General features: G+C 51.0%; 1 protein-coding gene across 4 annotated transcripts in view; it reads left to right on the top strand.

Annotated features, from left to right (window-relative positions):
• The first annotated feature begins 5788 nt into the window (after window positions 1–5788).
• Window positions 5789–15028, top strand: part of lnx1 (ligand of numb-protein X 1) — a 19862-nt gene continuing 10622 nt past the window's right edge. Inside the window, exons 1-2 of one of the 4 annotated variants that reach the window (XM_078108816.1) lie at window positions 5789–6056; window positions 8892–9367. In XM_078108816.1, coding sequence (XP_077964942.1) covers window positions 8934–9367 — 434 coding nt within the window. In that variant the 5' untranslated portion in view covers window positions 5789–6056; window positions 8892–8933. Of the gene's footprint in view, window positions 6057–6409; window positions 6497–8881; window positions 9368–11890; window positions 12617–15028 lie in introns of those variants that run through there. The other 3 variants (XM_040184542.2, XM_078108817.1, XM_078108818.1) reach the window with 3 other exon arrangements.

Here is a 15028-nt window from a genome sequence, read left to right as displayed (position 1 = left end):
AGACAGCATCCATCCGTGATGAGACAGCATCCATCCGTGATGAGACAGCATCCATCCGTGATGAGACAGCATCCATCCGTGATGAGACAGCATCCATCCGTGATGAGACAGCATCCTTATGACAGATTTATTGTAGCGGGGCTCAATGCAAAGACCCGAGAATCCAAGAACTAACATCGGCTTTTCTAAATGCATCTGCAATGGAATCAAAGTGAAAACAATACTGCAAATTATGAACAAAAGAAACACAAAATGACTTTGATGTTGAAATGATGACTTTTATGTGCCGATAATTAAAAGAGAGAGGCATGATTGGTGAATTACTCACACTGAGAAACCTCTGGCATTGAAGTAGCAGTACGCTGGATCCTTTCATACCTCCACCTACACGGCACCGTGGTCAATTAGTGAGTCACAGGCTGTGAGTCACCGCTGTGGAGGCCTCGGGGGGGCACACACATACAAGTGTTGTATTCTGTAACGTCTGGATAAATCGAATTACTCAGCCCAACCCGAGACGAATAATAATACAATAAAGTTATTGACTGAAAGAAAAGGCTCAGCAGAGGTTGTTCTTCCTGAGGCAGCTGGAGAAATTCAACCTGCCAAAGACGGTGATGGTGACTTCTACACGGCCATCATGGAGTCCATCCTCTGCTCCTCCATCAGCGTCTGGTACGCTGCAGCCACAGTCAAGGACAATTGCAATTCTTGCACTATGTTGTCTTATCTGTCTTGTTGTCCATTGTCGGATGTTATTCACCAACCGCCAAGTGAAATTCCTGTCATATGTCATATTTTGGTCATAAATGTTCCTGATTCCTGAATGAAGATTGTGGATAAAATGTTTTGGTGCCGTAGCTTCACCGACGCCATCTTGGATTACGGTCGTCTCATTGGTGCTTTCTTTTGTAACTAAACTAACTAATGAGCGGGAAGTGACCGTACATGGACTGAGGAGGATACCTGTCAATCAGCGCATAGCCCCGCCCCTCAAGCATTCCTTGCTTTAGAGCGTTATACAACCAGAGGAGTCCACCCTGGTTTTATCCGAGTTGTTACTTTAAAGCAGTCGGTGTTTGAGTGACACATAAACTGATGTCGCTGCAGCTCCACTTCTTTCCTTTTTTTAACTGCTGACATTTCCGTCTGACCTCTGAAGTTTGCCCACTGATCGGCGCCAGCTGAACGCTACGCCCTTTTCCCACTTCATGGTTGTGTATTCAGCAGCATCGAGGCCCCGGAGCGATGCAATCTGCTGCAAAAGGTCTCCTGATCACTTTGGCATTCAATCTTTGCTTTGAGGTGCACTTTAAAAAACAGGCTTGTTCTGCTGCTGCACTTGAGCACAAGCGGAGGAACCGGCATCGCTTCTCGCTGCAATTTAAATCCAATTTGTCAAGAGGGTTTTTGGTAAAACTGCGCTTGATGATTCCACCCGGGACCTGCAGCTGGTGTGTGGAGCGCACGGCTCGTGCACACGTGGGGATCGGAGGTTCCATCCTCGCATGCTGGTGTGTCATTAAGCCAAGAGCCTCGACCCCGGCAGCGCCCCCCCCCCAGCTGTGTGTGAATGCTGGTTGCTATGGCAGCAGCGCTTCGAGGGGTCAGGAGACTAGAAATGGAGCTGACCTCCATCACGGCTGCATCTGAAGCCTCTGCAGGGTGGAGGTTTAGGATGATGATGATGAACATGTGCTTTAGGACTGCAGAATGGATCCATGGGTCGTACGTCAGACTGGGGGCTCAAGTTTTGTGAGATACTTTTGTTGTAATGGCTTTGGAGTCGAGGTCGTTTCTTCCTCCTGTTGAGCGGATTGTGATGAATGGCAACATGATGCCACCGTGAACCTCTAAATGTTTTCTCCTAAAACGTCGATGTTGCAATGATTGTAAATGATTCATCTCGTTACTCTCATCCATAGACGTTATTCACACAAAAAAACATCATTTAAATGGTTACGGCAAACTTCTTAGTCGGAAAATGCTGCATTCAGTTTAAGACCCAAATGTGAAGATCCAAAAGATGTCCCAAGCATAGATTAAGCTAAGCTAAGCTAATCACCAACCTTTCACACACACTTAAGGAAGCGTGTGAATCTCTCCTTCTCCTGGGAGCCGAAGCCGTGCTGAGCTAAGCTAACCACTAGCTTTTGAGCTAAGCTAACCACTAGCTTCGCACCAGCAACAGCAGTAAAGAAGGAGCAGGCGAATGAGGTAAAGGTCCTGCAGCGTATTAGCTGAATGGACATTGTCCCCCCGGCTGCATCATTAGGCTCACAGAGGCACAAATCCATATTTACTGCACACATAAACCATGTGCTGCCTCTCCACCAATCACCACGCTGCATTCCCTCCGTCGCCGCGCTGCTCTTTCACCTTTATTTCATTTAGCATGACGACCAAACGCAGATGCTTTTAGTTTTCCTTGAATGAAATCCATCGGATTCTACCGCACCACTGCTAACCGCCCCCCCCCCCCCGTTAACATGGTCTAACCCTCCTTCAGTTGACTCATCGATCCGCTCCTAACCACCACATTACGATGGAGACGCTTTAGAGGTGAAACGTATGTGAAATGAAATAAATCCTTCTGGTTTTTAACCTTTTATTGAGATTTCGTTGCTGAGATGATCCTTCATTCTGCTCCTGGAGGGGGGTCAGGTGGGGCGGGGGGGGGGGGTGTCCTCTGAATTGGCTTCGGACCAACCTCGCTCCGCGGGCAGATATAGACGAGATGTCCGATAGTGGCGGGCTGAGAGGAGGAGGACGTCCTCGGGCCGTTCAGCCTGCGGTGGTCTTTGTAATCTACCCCCCCCCGCCCACCCCGGCCCCCCCGGCCCTCCCAGCCACACAGGGATGAAGCGAAAAGTGATTATGTCAGCAGAGAAATGTGTGCGTTGTTGGGATTAATGTCACTGCCTGCGTTCATGATGGGTCAGTTTCCATCTGGGGGGGTAGAGTGTGACCTCGTGGGATCTTCTCCCGCTCTTTTTTACACACATCCACGTTTGTTTGTCAAATTCACATTTCTTTCACAATAAAAGCCCTGATCGTAACATTTGCAAGCAACCTTTCACAGTAAAAGCCTTAAGTAGTCCTTTCATTCCGCATGCGGAATAAATGTGGTGATAAAGGTAAAGCTCGTACAGAAAGATATTAGTAGTATTAAGACTGTGGTAGTGTAGGCAAGGCCAGTTTATTTCTACTGTACATTTCAACAACAAGGCAACAAGGCAAGTGCTTCACATAAAACCCTTAAAAGAGTCCGAGCAGACCTGATGTCATTATTATCACATCTGGATCCCGCTGCTGAGCCCCATCGCAGCAGGGCAATCATTCATCCATTCATTCAGCGCTTACACCCCCCCTCCACCCCCCCACACTCCCAAAGACGTTTTCCTTTTAAAAGGCACTAAACAGATCTGTTTGCATGCGGAGCGTCTAATAGGAGGACGAGAGGATTACGCCGGTGATCAACCACTCCGTCTGCTCGCATTCTTGTAAGTCCCGCTCATCTGGACTGTTGCATCATAAGCCCAATTTAATCACTCCGAAATACTATGAAATGATTGGAGCTCGACCAACGCGGGTCCTAACAGCCCCCCCACCCCCCGTTTATTACTGTACTCTGAAACACGAGCAGACCTTTACATAACCCTTAGTGACGTAATGAGAGATGGACAGAGCGGAATCGGACGGGGAGGAGAAGTTAGACTTCAATCAGACGGCTCCGAAAGGCGACTCCTGAGTGACATACGGGGTCGGGGGGGTCGGACCGGGATAATGAGACGGTCACGCTGTCGAGCATCTGTGGCCCTGATCTAGTTTTCCTTCGACAGTGCACACAGACACACACAAACAGACACAAACAGACACACACAACCTTTTTGTAAACGACGATGTCGGTCAGACGTTTGGCAGCAGCTTGTCCAGCTGTGTTAAGTGTGTGTCTGTGTGCGTCTGTGTGTGTGCCTGTGAGACCGCCATAGTGATGAAGTGCATTCGTCTTCATTTGCTGTGTTACCTGCTGGAGCGCTCTGACCCCCCCCCCCCCCCCCCCCCTCAGCAGGCGGAGCCCCTCCCCTCGGGTGTTAGGCCCGGTGTCGCCGGCGTTTGACAGTTCTCTGTGAACGATGATGTTCACGCCAGCTTTCAGACACCAGACTAACGACTAATGACCACGATACGTCATTGCCCCCCCCCCCCCCACCTGCCCCCCCCCCGGTCCGAGTGGTGGAAATGAGAATCGACCGCCCTGCTTGCTGTCCTCATGACATGGAGACAAAAATAAGTTTCCTTCAAGTGTCTGAACCAGAGTGTGTTGGAGGGGAGGGGGGGGGGTCAGGGGGGGGGGGGGGGGGGGGGGTCTGCGTCATTTGCCTGCAGTTTGAAGGACTTCATCTTGTTGAATAATTACCGAGGGGGCGGCGAGTCTAAAAACATTACCTCTGTTTGACTAATGTACCAGCTCAGTCGGGAGGGGGGGGGGGGGGGGGGGGCAGAACCGGGATCACTGATTGGTTGATGGTATATATGTATGTATTTATATATTTATTTATCGCCGCCTCAAAGAGTTACAGTAAACAAATATTTGTGTCAATGTAGCAAAACTGCCCCAGTCACGCGGCGCTGTTTGCCCCCGCGGACCACAGGTACAGTGACTGTTGTCTCCATGGCGACGGGGCAGGTTTCTGAAGAGCGGCTGTGACGCTCAAGAGAAACAGTCTGGCTTCACAAATGGGGAAGAGGTGGGTCAGCGTAGGAGACGGCTAGCAGTTAGCACCCTGAGACCACACCCACCGGTCAACCCCAGAGGCCACGCCCCTTATTATGCCCACGTAGGTGGTTATTGTTGCTGGTTTCAGAAATGAGGTTGTTATCCTTCTTACCTTATCATTACCTTATTATTACCTTATTATTACCTTATTATTTAAACATAAATCTGTGATTCCCCTTCCGTTATACCGGGGGGGGGGAATCGACACTCAGATGTACAACGACAACAATCGGAAACAACAGTACAAAGTCGAGCCGCAGACGTTAAGACGAATGTCAGCAACATTTAAGACGTCAGACCGATTGGATTCCGTATGCTGGTTAATCTTTTTAATCACCTTTTCAACAAATGTCCATTTTAGAGTGGATGTGTTTTAGGGAGGAGGGATCATTTTAACCTCCGTGATTTAAATCCCCTCCCCCGACACCCCCTCAGTTATAGTCGCTTTATACATTTCTAACTCGTATCTCCCAAACAATTTCTAGAGGAACGTGTCCAACAGCTGTTTGCCTTCTGAAACGCGTTTCGTTTGAAAGCGGAGTGGCTTTTAAAAGCCGCACAACGATTCATGATTCTGGTTTGTTTTTACTAATGAGAGCAGAAAACCACATCTGAGAGGAACCAGTTTGTGTCCAACGCCGCTATCGCACGCCCGGCTGCCCAAAGCCCGGAGAAGCGGGCGAGGAGCACCACAGCGCCGTGCGTGCGTTGTGCGCCGGTGGAACCACTTGGTCGCGTTATCTCATGTCCTATGATGACCTTCCGGTTTAAGGACCGGGCTTTCTCTTCATGCAAATGTCCGTGCATTAAATGTACAAGTTTGTTCACTGTTATACTGAAACGTATATTCATCACCAGAGTAAATAAGCGAGTTGTAGAAACACGTGTTATTTGTAATACCCCTCCATCTATTCCCAGGAGATTCCTTTTCCCCCTGAAAAGCCCAGAGCAGGTTTGGCCAGTTCCCTTGTTTACCTTTTTCCTCTGGCTCCGCCCCTCCGCTCTTCCACTTCCTGATCACCTTTGCCTGTTGGAGGTGAGCAGGTTCCGAGCTCTCGCTGTCGTCGGAAAAGAACACACACCTCCCTCTCGGGGGCCGGTCGGATTCAATTTCTCCCTCTTAAAGACTCCGTGACCGGGGGGACAAAGTCCTCCTTCCTGAGTCATTGTAACCCCCCCCCCCCCTCTCTGAAGGGTTTAACGTTACTCCCTCTGCGAGGCTTTACCTGTGCAGGTGAACCGCTCGGCTGAACGACAACGTCTCGCATGAAGACACGTAAGTCAAGTTTCTTCTCTCTCTCTGACTTAAAGCAGATGTAAATGTAAGTGTATGAGTGAGTGTGTGCGTGTGTGTGTGCGTGTGTGTGAGTGTGTGTGAGAGTGTGTGTGAGAGTGTGTGTGTGTGTGTGTGAGTGTGTGTGTGTGTGTGTGTGAGTGTGTGTGTGTGTGTGTGTGTGTGTGTGTGTGTGTGAGTGTGTGTGTGTGTGTGTGTGAGTGTGTGTGTGTGTGTGTGAGAGTGTGTGTGTGTGTGTGTGTGAGTGTGTGTGTGTGTGTGTGTGTGAGTGTGTGTGTGTGTGTGTGTGAGAGAAGTAGTGATTTCATACATCAGAATCTCATCGCGTAGCCACAGATCATCCAGTCCGCCTGGTTCGGACGTCACATCTGTCTGCAGCTGTCCTACCCGGGGAGGGAACCGGCCCCCCAGGAGGTCCTCAGGTAGAGGTCACCTATGAGCGCTTATTCGTGAAGGTTTCTGATGAATCATCAATATACATGAATCATCATGTTCATTTATCCTCAAGTGAGTCGTTATGAAACAGACGTATGCAGAAAGAAAAAAAGTTGCTTCCTGGAATTTTTTGCGGCGTGTCTGAACTTGACGCACTATGCTGGTGTGTGACACACACACACACACACACGCACACACACACACCGTGGGTCCTGTGGTTTGGGTGATCCTGACGGCCTTTCTCCAGCGCGCTCACATGCACACTTTCCCTCCGACTACGCCTTTCTCTGCAGGGCGTGTTTCACTGATCCACACAGATATGATATATTGTGTTGAGTAGGAGTGGTGGAAGTGTACACAGCAACATGCCGGCTCACTGTGGACACCTCCTCCTCCTCTTCCTCCTCTTCCTCCTCTGGGTCTGCAGGACAGACACGGCTCGCGGTCCGGCCTCCGTGACAGCGGCAGGTTACTCTGCAGGTCTTGTACGTGCACGGCCGGACTTGTCTGATATTTATTAAGGGCACAGGAACGAGTTCCGTTAAGCCTCTGAAAGCCAGTTTGGGGGCATTTTGGACACATTTTACTCTCTTTTTCACTGCAATGTAAAAGTGCTCCTCGGGGAAACGTTTTGTGGGATCAGTGCCTCTCGTGCAGAACAACAGTTACAATGACATGAATCACCTTTGATCTTCCAGGTGTCCACATTGTTTTAAGGATTTAAGTGGAAGAAAAAGGAGCCATAATCAGTGAAATATTTTGGTGCTGATTGTTGGTCTCAGCTGAGTCACTGATGGCTTCCTACTTGCTACTTTTACTTTTTGTAACAAAGCCGATGGTCACACGTGATGCATTTGAGGACCGTCTGAAAACCCAGACATGGAGATGAATATGTCTTTTACAGCTCCTGGTGCTGATAAACGTGTAGTTCTTCATGGACTTTTCAGAGGCACTGGAGCGTTTCCATCATGTCGCCCCCCTGTGCGGGTTTAGATCTGGTGTCTCATTAAGCCGCCCAGACCCCCCCAGAGTGTCCTTTGCGGAGCGCCATCAGCATGGCCCTTGCCAAGGTGACGCCAGTCCCACCGAGCCCATCTGCTCGTGTCCATGTGCCGGATGAGCCTGCCCGTCGTGGGTGACGTGTCCGCTGGCACTCCGGCACGGTGAAGGCAAGGTCGATGAAATCTAGAGGAGAAATCTCAGGAGTTCGATATCTCGTCTCTGTGCCAGCAGAGGAAAAGAAGTGTGTGTGTGTGTTTGTGTGTCTGTGTGTGCGTGTGTGTGTGTGTGTGTGTGTGTGTGCGTGTGTGTTTGTGTGTGTGTGCGTTCATGAATATTCACACCCTGTTACTACACAAGTGTGGTCTCCCTTTCTTCAGTGATGGTATATTTGAAATATAGGAATAAACAAAGAGCATTGAGGGTTCTTCAGCTTGTCCATCGGAGAACCGCTTCGGGTTCCTTGTAGAACCTCTTCTGGTTCCTTGTTGAAACTCTTCGGGTTCCTTGTTGAAACTCTTTGGGTTTCTTGTTAAAACTCTTTGGGTTCCTTGTAGAACCTCTTCTGCTTCCTTGTTGAAACTCTTCGGGTTCCTTGTAGAACCTCTTCTGCTTCCTTGTTGAAACTGTTCTGGTTCCTTGTAGAAACTGTTTTGGTTCCTTGTTAAAACTCTTCGGGTTTCTTGTTAAAACTCTTTGGGTTCCTTGTAGAAACTGTTCTGGTTTATTGTTGGAACTCTTCGGGTTCCTTGTAGAAACTGTTCTGGTTTATTGTTGGAACTCTTCGGGTTCCTTGTTGAAACTCTTCGGGTTCCTTGTAGAACCTCTTCTGGTTTCTTGTATAACCGCTTCTGGTTCCTTGTTGAAACTCTTCGGGTTTCTTGTTAAAACTCTTCTGGTTTCTTGTATAACCGCTTCTGGTTCCTTGTTGAAACTCTTCGGGTTTCTTGTTAAAACTCTTTGGGTTCCTTGTAGAACCTCTTCTGGTTCCTTGTTGAAACTCTTCTGGTTCCTTGTAGAACCTCTTCTGGTTTCTTGTTGAAACTCTTCTGGTTCCTTGTAGAACCTCTTCTGGTTCCTTGTACCTGGAATCGTTTGTTTTGAGGGTTTTTGAGGGTCTTTATTACAGTGAGTAGTTTGAGAATCAGTCTCTAGTTTCAAGTCAATACAGCATGATGGTCCCTTTAGAGTCAAACAGACCATGAAGCAGGGGATGCTTAAGATTGACAGCTCCCTAACAGAGACGTATTCGGCGTCACTCAGTCCAGATGAGGTCACTTCCTGTTTACTGGTTGTAAACAAACAAAATTCATATTTTTTTATATTTTGTGCTTGTATTAATACTTCTCGTACTGACCCTCTTCCTCTGCCAGCCCGCCACAGATCCCGGCTGCTCGTGACCTCCTCCACCCGCCCCGAGTCCAGATGAGCATCCAAGAGGAGGGCGCGCAGGGCGGGGGCGCCTCCTCGCCCCTTTCCCCCGCCGACTACGGACCGGCGACCCCGCCCCCCGACCTGTGCGCTGCGTGCGGCCACTGCCACCAGCTGGAGGAGAACCACGAGTACCTGTACGTGGAAGAGGTGGACGACGACCTGGTGTGCCACATCTGCCTGCAGGCGCTCCTCTGGCCCCTGGACACGCCCTGCGGCCACACCTACTGCCGCGAGTGCCTCACCAGCTTCCTGCTGGAGAGCGACTTCTGCCCCGTGTGCCGCGCGCCGCTCATGCTGCAGAGCTGCAGGAAGCCCAGCCTGCTGGTCCACAAGCTGCTGGACAAGCTCACCGTGGCGTGCCCCTTCAGCCAGCACTGCGCCGAGGAGATGGCCCGGGGCGACCTGGAGGACCACATCAGGAGCAGGTAGGACCGCTCGGGCCTTTAGCTTTGTTTAAACTTATGGTGCTTGTTGGTAACGTGGTGTAAAAACTGCTGCTGGTTCGTCTCTTTCTTCAGAGGGAGAAAGAGAGTCTTATTTTACTATTTGTTAACCCCCCCCCTTCCCCTCGGCTCCTCTGTTGATTAATCATTAGCACACAGCGCTTTGCTTTTGCTTTTCATTACCGTTCATTAACGCGCCCACGGCCCAAAGGCCTCTGGGAGGATTCACCTCGCCACACGTCTTGCACACAAGTGTCTTTCTTAATTCCTGTCCCTTCTATCTGCGTGCGGCTCCATTGTCTGATATCTCCATGAGGGCTTCAGGAGAACCCGTAGTTAGGAGGAGGAGGAGGTGGAGGCAAGTCTGGTCCTCTAGGTAGGACTCCATCCGACTGATGAAGCTGCTTCTTGTCGCTCCTCCGGTATTTTGGTCCAAACCACAGAAGGAGTGAACATGGTCGTCATGACAACACTCATCGGTGTGCGGATGGACGTTATGGAGTCTGGTAAACCGTGAACAGGAAGTGACCATATTTGGACCAAGGAGGAAGTAGAGAGTCTTTATACGTCTCTCGTCTAAACCTGTCAATCAGCGTGTAGCCCCGCCCTAAAGCTTCCCCTGCTTTATGGTCTGTTTGACTCTAAATGGACCATCAGTCACTAAACGAACATCATCATGGATGAAGAAGACTTGAAACCAGAGACTGAGACCATGAACTCGTGTTTCCATCTGGAGGTTTTCTGGTACCTGAATATCAGGATCAGATTCCAGCGCGTTGGAAACACTTATAGTGACACAAATTGGCGCTGCTTTGCTAACGCAAGCTAGCGTGATCACTAAGAGAATAAAAGGTCCCGTGTGTAGTTGCCCCGGGGAGGTTCACGCCTCTCTGCGGGGGGGGTCGGGGGTCGTAATGACGGCCACCAGGTCAGGGATGATTTCATACGTGTGTAATCATCCCTGACCTGTCGGGTCCCAACCAGCTCAACCTGGAGGCGTGCGTTTCTGGGGGGGGGGGGCGACCCGACCCGTAGCTCCATGCGGCGCTTTAGTTACACGCTGTGTTCAGTCAGAGCGGCTCGTGTTCTACTGATGTTCTGCCTTCAGCATCATGTTGGTTCTTCTTTTCTCTTTGTTCTGATTCACAGAAATGAGAATTCCTGACCATGTTTTGTATGTTCTAAATGTGGCATTTACTGACGTGTGTGTGCGAGTGAGTGTGTGTGAGGGAGTGAGTGTGAGTGTGTGTGTGTGTGTGTGTGTGTGAGGGAGTGTGTGTGCGTGTGTTTCCTGAGTGAGTCCTGCGGGGCTTTAGAACTGGTTTCTGTTCACAAAAATCTTGTCACAATCAAATGTAATTTGTGGTACGACGGGATCACTTGATCCTCGGTGCACTAGCGCACACACCCACACACACACACACACACACACACACACACACTCACAGATTCAGCCCAACATTCAGTGTGACGGCGTATTTACAGCAGCTAAGTCCCTTTCTCCTGCACAGCGCTCTGAAAACCGGATAAAAATAGGTAAGAAGAGGGAAAACAAGGAGAGGAGATTAAAATATGAGCTTTATAAATCAAAATGACACGACTCCACTCAGAGTAAAACAGAAACATGAATATCGCTGGGGAAAGGGGGGGTCGGGATGAAATGTGATTATCTGTAGTGTTTCACATTCAAGGTTGTCTCTTTGTTTTACTGCAGAACAATAGAGGCCAGAGATGAAGAAATAAGACGAGATAAACAGACATTGAATGCATTTAGCTTTCACAGAACCAACCCAAACACACCGTAGCTGTGCTTTAACCTCATTACAGAATGAGCAGATAAAAACAGACAATGGGATGAAAACCTAATGATGCTAATTCATAAAAATTTGAATTGCAAAAGCTTTTGAAAATGCTGATTTTCTAGGCTAAGCCGTGCTACGCTAACGCTTAAATACAGCGCGATGAGGTTTATTTGGTTACTTTAATATTTCATTACGAAGAAAAGGCAAATTTCTTTGCAGTAAATCTGAATGTGATCTCACCTTTAACCTTCTGATATTATTACCTTTCCTCCGTCAGCACTTACCTGAAATGAATGAATACATGAATGACTGTGTGAATGAATGAACCCCCCCTGCCCATCATTGATTTGTGTGTTTGTGTCTTTGAATGTTTTCTCCCTCTTCAGCTTCCATTGAGCGATCAGACCAATCTGCTGCGGGGAGCAGTCCATCGTTAGAGGAGGGGGGGGGGGCTCAGGCAACAGCCCCCACTCCTCTCTATCACCCCCCCCCCACCCCCCTCCATGGACCAGCGTATTGTGGGAAGGGAGGGGGGGTGAATGCAGAGGTTGCACACACATGTGTTTCTGAGAGCGTGTGTATAAGCGTAAGAGCCAATCAGAGTAGCAGCAAGTACCTTCCCTCCAGCCCCCCCCATCCCCACCCCCCTTTCCCATCTCTGTTTGGTCTGCTCCATCCCCCCCCCCCCCCCCCCAGCCCCCCTCAGTGGTTTCTGCTGCAGTATAAGTCACAGCCTGCGCTGTTCCCTCCAACACACACACGGCGACTGAGACGGACATGCACGCACACGAGCGCAAATCCTCTTACAACACGCCAGCGCCCGGAGCAGATTAAGGGGCCGCACATATCAAACTCTATTCCAAATGTGCCACCTCTGGACGGGTCCTCCTTCCTCCTCCTCCTCCTCTTCCTCCTCCTCCGCCTCCTCCTATTCTTCTTCTTCTTCTTCTTCTGGCACTTCCTCCTCTTCCTCCTGCCACATCAGGACCTCAGCTCTGCTTCCTCTTCCTCCTGCTGCCACTCCGCCTTCAACCTCTGGCAGCCGGCCCGTTTGCCCTCCGCAGCTCAGATGATCGGGCAGCCGGCCTGAGGGAGAGGAGGAGGAGGAGGAGGAGGAAGAGGAGGAGTGTGGGGGGGGGGGGCTCCTGGGACACGGAGGTAGAGAGACGCAAAGAGATCGAGGGGGGAAAGTGAAGGATTAATTCTGATCTGGGGGGGGCAGGGGGGCGGGGAGGAGGGGGGGGCGGGGGTCAGCACGGCCGGGTTCGGAGAATTGGAGGTGGGGGAGGAAGGAGAGAGCGGCGGTGCAGAGGCGAGCGGGGGGGAGGAGGCTGACCATGAAGGCGCTGCTGCTGCTGGTGCTTCCCTGGCTCAGCCCGGCCAACTATACCGACAACCTGGGCAACCTGCACATCCTCTACTCTGAGCTGTGAGTACAACGCCCCCCCCCCCCACCGCCACCGCCACCGCCAGCACCACCATCACCACCATCACCATCTCTACCACCAGCATCACCACTACCACCACCATCATAACGGACATTTAACGGATTCTACCGACTGTAGAGCTCTTTATCATCTTGTCGTCAACAATTAGCATCACCACCGCCACCACCATCACCATCACCGCCGCCACCATCACCACTACCACCATCACTACTACCACCATCACCAGTATCACCACCACTACCAGCATCACCAGTATCACCACCACCACTACCAGCATCACCAGTATCACCACCATCACAACCACCAGCATCACCACCACCGCCAGCATCACCATCACCACCATCACCACTACCAGCATCACCACCAGCATCACCACCGCCAGCATCACCATCACCACCATCACCACTACCAGCATCACCACCGCCAGCATCACCATCACCACCATCACCACTACCAGCATCACCACCAGCATCACCACCGCCAGCATCACCATCACCACCATCACCACTACCAGCATCACCACCGCCAGCATCACCATCACCACTACCAGCATCACCACCACCAGCATCACCATCGCCAGCATCACCACCGCCAGCATCACCACCGCCAGCATCACCACCGCCAGCACCACCACTACCAGCATCACTACCAGCATCACCACCACCAGCATCACCATCGCCAGCATCACCATCGCCAGCATCACCACCGCCAGCATCACCATCACCACTACCAGCATCACCACCACCAGCATCACCATCGCCAGCATCACCACCGCCAGCATCACCACCGCCAGCATCACCAGCATCACCACCACTGTTAACATCACAACCACCAGCATCACCACTACCAGCATCACGCTACCACCACCATCACTACCACCATCACCACTGGCAGCATCACCACCACCAGCATCACCACCGCCACCAGCACCTGCATGTCCACTTTCATCTGCCATCTGTGTGTGTGTGTGCTGTTTGGAGCCGAGGAGTAGAACCTCCTCCCGATGCCTTGCTCGGTGGCGGTGATGCGGTGCACACCAGCAGAGAGCTTTGTGCTGTCCAGGGTGCTACAGCACTGCAGCTTTGTGTGTGTGTGGCTGCTGTGTTCGTCTGAGCCAAGTACCCGGTACGCCGCGTGTGCGTGTGCGCTTTGTTGTTTTGTTTGCGGTACACTTTTCACCTCGCCATTAAAGATTCACAGCTCGCTGCCCTACGCATCTGTGGGAGCCTTTTTTTCCCGCCTGCAGCCTTTTCGGTGTTCCGTGGGTTACATCATCGCCGTGTTGTTGAGTTGTTTATCTCCATGGAGACCTCATCAGAGCGACAGCTCGGCGCCTTCATCCTCATCGTCTTCTCCGGCTGGTTCCATCGACTGTTTCTGGGATTTGAGAAGATGACGACGATAAGAAGCTGAGCTCCAGGCGACATCTTTGTTTGTGTGTTTGGTTGTTTTCGCCAAACAGTCCGTGGTGGTTTGAGAAAAGCAGAAATTCTCACATTGAAGAAGCTTATCAAAATGTGTTCCACCTACATTTACTATTTACATTTAACCTTTTTTAAAGAAAAACTGTTTCTCCACATAAAAACACAAACTAAGGCCTTAGAAATACACCCGGGACGTTAAGAACACACGTTAAAAACGCTGAAAGCCCATAAGAGACCATCCTTAATCCTGCTTTCAAAATCTTGCGTGTTCATAAAAACAATCCTGTGGCTTCCAGAAACTTCAAAATTTGGGCCTCAGAGCGAGGACGACGTAACTCGAGGTCGCCACGCGGCCGACCTCCGACGAGCAGAAACACTTCGACCCCCCCGACTAAAACGTCTCATAGTGCTGCGTGACGGAACAATGGAGCGCCGCCCCCCCCCACCCCGGGGATCCACTGGGCAGAATGGGTGGATGGAGAGCTGCTCGTGTGGTTCAAAGCGCAGATAAGAGGAGGCGGGGTTGGGGGTGGGGGGGCTAAGGTCACTTCCTGCTCCCGCCTCCCATCTGGTGGTGCACATACGGTTGCTGCGGCGATGCTCGCCCCGGTTATGTGGGTCATGGCTGACGAGGGAGGGGGGGGGGGGTTCTGAATTCAAACAGTCAGGTATTTTTTGCAGCGAGTTGTGTGAGTTGTTTCCTGCTGATGAGGACGTGACAGGCGGAGAAAAGGAGGAGCAGACGTGGTGTTTTTCTGCCCCGCCGGAGAGCATCAGTCTTTATCCACGCAGTGACAGGAGCAGCCTCCAGCGCTCGCACCCCCCCGCCCTCCCCCACCCTCCTTTTCCCTCTCTTCCTGATTTCTTCCACTTTAATGTGATTACTCCAGCGGGTTTACCCCACGTGGGCGGGGGGGTGGGGGTAGAGGGGGGGCTGCAATCCATCTTACTCACGCATAGACGGGTGGA

This window comes from Gasterosteus aculeatus, chromosome 8 (assembly GCF_964276395.1).
Source record: "Gasterosteus aculeatus chromosome 8, fGasAcu3.hap1.1, whole genome shotgun sequence".
NCBI classification, from domain to species: domain Eukaryota; kingdom Metazoa; phylum Chordata; class Actinopteri; order Perciformes; family Gasterosteidae; genus Gasterosteus; species Gasterosteus aculeatus.
Note: the sequence above shows the minus strand (reverse complement) of the source record. Positions and strands in the feature narration are given on the sequence as shown.